The sequence below is a fragment of the Mus pahari genome, chromosome 9 (assembly GCF_900095145.1).
Source record: "Mus pahari chromosome 9, PAHARI_EIJ_v1.1, whole genome shotgun sequence".
Lineage (NCBI taxonomy): Eukaryota > Metazoa > Chordata > Mammalia > Rodentia > Muridae > Mus > Mus pahari.
The window spans coordinates 63,982,479-63,989,570 of NC_034598.1; the positions used below are offsets into that span (position 1 = coordinate 63,982,479).

The 7,092-nt window shown below is 48.9% G+C and overlaps 1 protein-coding gene across 6 annotated transcripts in view; it reads right to left on the bottom strand.

Annotated features, from left to right (window-relative positions):
- The window catches only part of Kcnc2 (potassium voltage-gated channel subfamily C member 2), a 181,855-nt gene extending 178,983 nt beyond the window's left edge, over positions 1 to 2,872 (bottom strand). For all 6 annotated transcript variants that reach the window (XM_029542368.1, XM_029542371.1, XM_029542366.1 and 3 more), the window contains exons 1-2: positions 2,621 to 2,872; positions 760 to 1,468 (exon numbers count right to left, since the gene is read on the bottom strand). In XM_029542368.1, coding sequence (XP_029398228.1) covers positions 760 to 1,449 — 690 coding nt within the window. In that variant the 5' untranslated portion in view covers positions 1,450 to 1,468; positions 2,621 to 2,872. The remainder of the gene's footprint in view (positions 1 to 759; positions 1,469 to 2,620) is intronic.
- Positions 2,873 to 7,092: the final 4,220 nt, after the last annotated feature.

Consider the following 7,092-nt stretch of genomic DNA (forward strand, 5'->3'; position numbering starts at 1 on the left):
TATTATCACTCCCTTAAATTAGAAACAACAAAGAAACATCGAGACTAAGATTATAAAATAAAGTCAGGTAAAGTTTTCAACAATCTGAGTTACTCAACAGAAAGATGGGTCAATTGGGCGATTAATTCACAATCAACCTGTGAGGAACAGAGGCACACTTAAAACACCCAACTTGAGGATCCCAGGTGCAGACAAGATCACTGAGAACAGTTGCAACAATATCCTCTTCGCCCCTGGGAAGAGAGAAGGTTAGACACATTCCCCTCACACCCTACCTCCACCCAGACTCACACACAGAAATGCCATTTCCCCTCTCCCTGTCCTCGGATTAGACCCTTAACGTAGCTCCTGCCCTGGGAAGTCAGATCTGAGTTTTAGAGGTCATTGAAACTGTCACATCGGGATGGACAATGGGCTCCAAAGCACATCCTAGCTAAAGGAAAAGGCTGGAACAAAAACAGTTTAGGCAAAAACTAAGGTGAATGTAGTGATGACATCAGGACACATCCCAGGATGGATGGGTCCCATCTGCTAAAGTAAATCTCCCTGAATTGGAGAGCAGCAGAAGAGCTAACAGGAAGGGTGGAAGAGATGGGGCAAAGAAAAAGTCTCCGAGCTTGCCCTACCCCACATGAAACATCTCGAAAACCCGTGTTCCTTTCTTCCTCTTCATTTCAAAGGCTGTTGGAGGACAGGATCAAAGTTTGAAGAAAAGTTGTGAGAGTTGCAACAACAGGGAACGCTAGATTTGGTTCTTACCCTAGCAGCTCTGGATGAGTAGGGGTCCTCAAAGAGAGCCCACATGCGAGGCTGCAGCTTCCTCCAGCGGCCAGACTTGCCATCGGGTCCTCCCAGCCCCGCAGCATCCTCAATGCCCAGTCTCTTGGCCGCTAGGTCCTCATCATCACCAGGGTCGCCCCCGATGAGGTCGGGTGTCTCGAAGATGTCCAGGGCCTCCTCCGCGTCCCGGTGTTGCCTGTAGGTCATCCAGCAGCAGGGCTCCACGTCGGTCTCGTCGATGCCCCAGAAAGCCAGCTCTTCCTCGAAGAGCGGCCCGCACACGTCGGCGGGGCAGTGCAGCTTGCCTGTGCGGTAGTAGTTGAGCACATAGGCGAAGACTCCTGGGTGGCGATCGAAGAAGAATTCGCGGCCTCCCCCAGGGTGGTCGCTGCCGCCGTTGCCACCGTGCGAACTGCAGTTGCCTGCGCCGCCCTCGAAGCAGCCGCTGGGGACAGGGGACAAGGGAGGCGGTCGCGGCGGCGGAGACAGCGGTGGGGGCAGCGACTGCAGCTTGTCACCGGCCGCAGTCAGGCAGTCGCCCTGAGGTTCAGAGGAGGCGAGAAGGGCCAGGCGAGTTCCAGGCAGGGTCTTGAGGGTGCTGCGGTAGGTTTCGTGCCTGGTACCCCCGACATTGAGGATCACCCTCTCGTTGCTCTCGATCTTGCCCATCTCTGTGGCTCAGACATGACTAGGGGAAGCGAACACAGCACCAAGTTAAAGCTCTCGTGGGTCAGAGTCTCACCAGGACCCTCTCTACCCCACCCCGCCCCCTACCTCAACCCAAGAGTGCCAAGCTGCAGAGCTGGCAAGTGGAAAGGACCCTCCCAGGAGGAGCTTGGTGCCCAAGTCCTGTCCCCGCCTCTCGCATCACACGCCTGGCCCAGGTTCCCAGAGAACGAAGAACAGTTGAGTCTTCCTTGACCTTCCAGGAAACCTTTTTCTCTTGCAGCACACAGTCCACCCTTGGCTCTGACCTCTCCTTCCTTCTTGCCCTCCACCATGCCTCCCCTTTATCCCTGTCACATCCGACCTGCTTTAAGTCCCCAAAACCCTCTTTCCTTCCCCCCAAATCCCCACCGCTCACTCCCCAGTCTTTTTTCTACCCGCCTTTGCTCCAAGTTCTCCTCCCTAGATGGACCCCTTACTCACTATCCCATCCCTGTCTCTTTCTCTCTCTCATCCCCTCCCCTGTTCTTAATGCAATTCCCCCCATTAGGGAGTTACGTTTGCTGAGGCAACTTGGCAGTGTTGAGTGGGAGGGGGCCAGGAGTGCCCCAGCTGCCTGCATACCCTGGTCCAACCTTAAGACAGCTCTCGCCCCCCCACCCCCCAGCACTAGGGGAGTGCCCTTTGCCCCGCTCTGTTCTCGGTTCACTTCTCTCCCTCACCTACCTGGCAGAAGACTGAACCCAGAAGTCAGAACAACAATAACAACAACAAACGTCCCCGCTACCGCCTTTCACCAAGGAGACCTCTGACTAATTTCCTCATCCAATTTCCTTTTCACATTACTGTTGCCGTTTGTTGCTAAATGTTATTATTACTTGGGAAAGGAAACGGCTAACTAGGATCCATCTTTGAGGACAAAAGTGAGCAATCTCTGCCACCCCTCCCCCTTCCCAAGAAAAACAAACATCTTGGGGTGGAGAGTGGGGGGTTGCTTTCGAGGAGGGGCGAGGCCCAGGAGAAGCTGCGGGAGGCACACCCCCTGGGTCGCGGAGCTAGACCGCCTGTTTCCAGCTTCTCCCCAGGGGCTCCACAGCCACATTCTTAAAGCCTGGCAGGGGGATATGCCCGCCTGTGCTGCCCTTCCCTTTCTCCCCTTCTCGTCCCCGGATACCTTAAGGAGACCGGGAGTAAAGTGGATCTGCTTGGGTCTCCGTGTGGACGAGGTTCTTCCTGCAGTCAGACGGAGTCTCTGCGGCCAGCTGAGCCGCCCTCCTCAAAGGAGAAACTACTTGTTGGCGTTTTTCGGGGTTCAGGTGGTTGAGCCGCTTCTCTGGATGCTGAGGTCGGGGAGACAGTCCCCGCCCGCCGCCCGCCGCGCTCCCCGCCTTCACGCTGCTGCGATCTGCGGGCTCTCCCATAGCCACCCTCCGCACCCAGAGTCACCATCGCGCGGGGCTGGGCGAACCATGGAGCTCGGGGCGGGTCCAGCTGGCACAGCCCGACCCCGCCACAGACCTTCAGCCCGGCTGGCTGTGTCTGGAGCGGAGGCTGACCGAAGGACAGGGGGGCTCACCCAGTGGGAAGTGAAGGCTCTCAGCTTAGATTTGGATCCACAGATTTGGTTCTCCCCCCCACCCCACCCCCGCCCGAAAGCATCCTCTGCTAGAGCTGTTCCTTCATCACCGCTTTGCCTGAGCACACAGCTACACAAGTGGGTGGGTGGGTCTGGGGAATCTAGGATAAGCAGCTCTGTCCTCCGCCCTCTCTGGAGCCCTACCTGCACTCTATAAGCACCAATCTCCAGACCCTGTCTCCTCACTGCCCCACCCCTCCCAACAAGAGAAAGCCAATTGCATCTTTTCCTTAATGATAGCTGGCAGGAGAAGTCTGCTTACAGGTGACAGGGATCTTGTTCCTTGTGTCTTCTACGGGGCTCGACTTTCTTCACTCAAATGTAGGTCTCCAGCCACCACCTCACGGTTACGTAAAACAAAACAAGTTTTTCAAAGTTTATCCCAGGAACATAATGCTCCGAAAAGTAAAAACTTCAGCTTCCTTTGTCTGAAATAACCAAGCGACAAAGCAACACTCTCATCAACCAAGCCCCAGTTAACTCTACTGTCCATCTGGGCCTTGTTTGTGCTGCTAGCACTGATGCAACTTAAGTATTCACAACCACAGGGCTTTCCCTCAGAAGAAATAGCAGTATCTCACAATCCAGGGTTCAGGGTTGGTCCTTCTGTAGGCCCTGAGGCTAGAGTGTGATTCAATCAGCTATATGAGCTAGAAGGTAGCTAGTTTTTCCCGGCGTCTCCTCACACCACTCTCTTCCTGTGTACATGTTATGGGTGTCTCCAGATTCTCCCTTTTCCATGACATCACCCACATGACACAACGTCCCATGATAATGGCCTCATTTTAACCTGATCACCTCTATACCCTGTCTCCAACTAAAATCACCCTTTAAGTAGTGGACATTGGGACCCCAATAGATTGTCTTGGGGAGAGCATCATTTAACTCATACTAGATCTCATCACCCCCCAAAAAAATGTTCTCTCTCCCCCCCCCTCTCTCTCTCTGTGTGTGTGTGTGTGTGTGTGTGTGTGTGTGTGTGTGTGTGTGTGTGTTTCAAGGAAAGACAGAGGGGACAGGTGGAATGGAGGATGAGCCAGAGCCAGAGGGAGGGATCTTTGAGGAAATAAATTTGGCTGTCAGTACTATTATTTAACTACAAAGTCAGCTGCAGTTCTCAAATTGACATGACTGGAAAAAGAAACTTAATTGAAGAATCACCTCCATCATATTGACCTGTGGGGATAACTATGGGGCATTGCTTTTTACTTAATGATTGATGGAATAAGACAAAACTCCAATGGCTGGGAAAAAAATACCAAATGAATTCGAATTCTACTGTCCACTCTTTTCTTGCTCGGGTATTCCTTTATTTAATATCATAAGTTCAATATAGAAAAGAATATGATATAAGCTTTAAAGTAAATTCACAATAGTAATAACGGTAACGGGAGCTTCTGTAGTAACAGATAACATTTACTGAGAGCACAGTAATTGTAAAATGCTTGCATAAATTCCATCCTTCTGTTTTAATAAAAGTAATGTTAACATTATATAATAATGAAGACTATAGAAAGCTAACTTGTGTCGTATATATCAGTGACAGGAATCTATGATGAGAGACTTCAGTTTCACAATAGTTCTTGTATTCTGGGGAAAGGTATGAGCGAATCAAAAACGGAAAGGGGAGTGGCAAGGAGGACTTTACAGGGAGGGAAGCAATGATGTCAACTCAGAGCACATTGGCTGGATCTAAGTTTATGTGAGCTATGGAGAAGTACTCATGCTGATAAGAGGATTATCCTTTGGAAGAAGTCAGAATTTCCCTATGACTTATAGATGTAAAACAGAGAATGTGACAGGGAAATCTGAAAACAACATGTGGGAGAGAAAAGGATGGACTGCCTCTGTCGAGGGAGAGCTGGCACACAAGCAATGAATGGAGCGCCTTTCCTGTCTCCCTGTCAACACAAGAGCATCCTAATAGAAACATCCAGGAGTCATTACATAAGACGGCCAAGAACAGAAAACCCCTCTGGCCAACTGACTCCACTGATCTTGCTGTAAAATTCAGATAAAAGTGAAAAGACAACAAAGCATTAAAAGATGATGAGCAAAACTGGCGGTGGGGGCAGGGAGGGCAGGCGCGCCAGTTTTCTTTATGACTGGTAGGGAGCAAGGGTATATAAAAGACTGGATGGACAGTACAGCTCACAGGGAAGCAACGGAAATGTGGCTCCCTTTGTGTTCTGAACTCAGCACCAGAAAAGGCTACAGAAAGGGGGCATTACATCATCATCACAAGAACTCTGGATCTCCCCGAAAACACGTGGTGAGCCTGGTCTGCTGGCTCATGCTGATGCCAGTGCTCAGGAGATCAGGGACAGGGGACCATGTTCAAGGCTCCAGCCTGATTCCACAGTGAGATGGTGAGATGTAGCTACAATGATCTGGGGTAGAGAGTGAGCTCCTGTCCAAAAAGAAAACTCCATGACTCAGAATGGCGGGCTTGTGAAAGTTTTAACAGCTAAGCGAATTAAATCATTTAAAGTGTAACAACTTTTTTTAAAGTCACCCTTACAACGCTAATATATTCATAAACAGTCCCTATCCAGTAGATGAGAAATACCCATAATTTCCCTCCAGATGCCTCTTAGTCAGGGACCCCAAACTAGCTCAGCTACTGCAGTCTGCAGAAATACAAGGGAACTAAAGCTCATGGAGGCTTGGTGACAAATGTGCACTTTTTAAAAATACTACTTTTTTTCAATATGCATATTTTAATCCTCACTTAATGACCCACTTTGTTAACATAGTCAATTCTACTCCATCTTAACAGTGAATCTGAGACTAATTTGTATAGAAACTGAGTTTTGTTTTGTTTTGTTTGGTTTTGTTTTACTTTTTTGTGGCTCCGGAGTCTAAGAAGTCCCAAATGAGATGCCCAGACCTTTTTACTGTGTTCTCACATAGAAGAACAGCAGAAGGGGAAGAGAACTAAATTCCCATGAGTCACAGTGCGACTCCATGCTTCTTACCTAAACATGTCAAAAAAAAAAAAAAAAAAAGCTCGCCTTCCAACACTGCCAAATGTGGGAACAAATTTTCAATATACTTTCAGAACACACAATCAGACCATAACATTTATGCAACGCATTTCCATTCCTACCCAAACTAATCATTTATGTTGATTATGATGAGGTAGACTTCAATAAGATAAATTCATGATTTTAGAACTTGACAGTTTCATTTGTATGTAATACAGGCTACAGCTTTTCTCAGGGACTGGGGGTCTGCATAAATATCTATCACAGCAAAGATATTTATTTAGTCAGTTTGAACTTACTGCTTACTTAAAAAATTAATGGGCAAGTGTTCTGAGGAAAGGCATTTAGGTTGAAAAGAAGAGAAAAAAATGTATATAGGATGGCCTTCACCCATAAGCATTTAAAGAGAGTTGAAAATAGCCTCTTTTGATAGAAAAATCTGCATTACTCTCTTCTGCACCAACAGTTCACTTAAAACAGATAAAGGTGGACTGTGAAGGATACTCAGTCCTTAAAGTACTTGTCTCGCAAGCGTGAGAACCTGAATTTGGATCCCCGGGACTAGCAGAAAAAGTCTGACATCACAGGACTGATTTAAAACATCTGGTATCACAGGACACGCCTTGGAACCTCAGCACTAAGCAGGCAAGGACATGACAATTGTCCATTGCAGCTCATTCACCATCCAGTATAGCCAAGCAGTGAGCTCCAGGTTCAGGGAAAGAGCCTGTCTCAGAAAATAAGATGAAGAAATTGAAGAAGATACATGGTATCAGCTTCTGTGCACCCCAACACACACATGTACGCATGCACACGCACACACACACACACACACACACACACACACACGCACACACGCACTCACACACGCACGCACACACACATGTACGCATGCACACGCACACACACACACATGCACGCACACACGCACTCACACACACGCACACACGCACACGCACACACATGCACTCACACACACACACATGCACGCACGCACACACATGCACGCACGCACACACATGC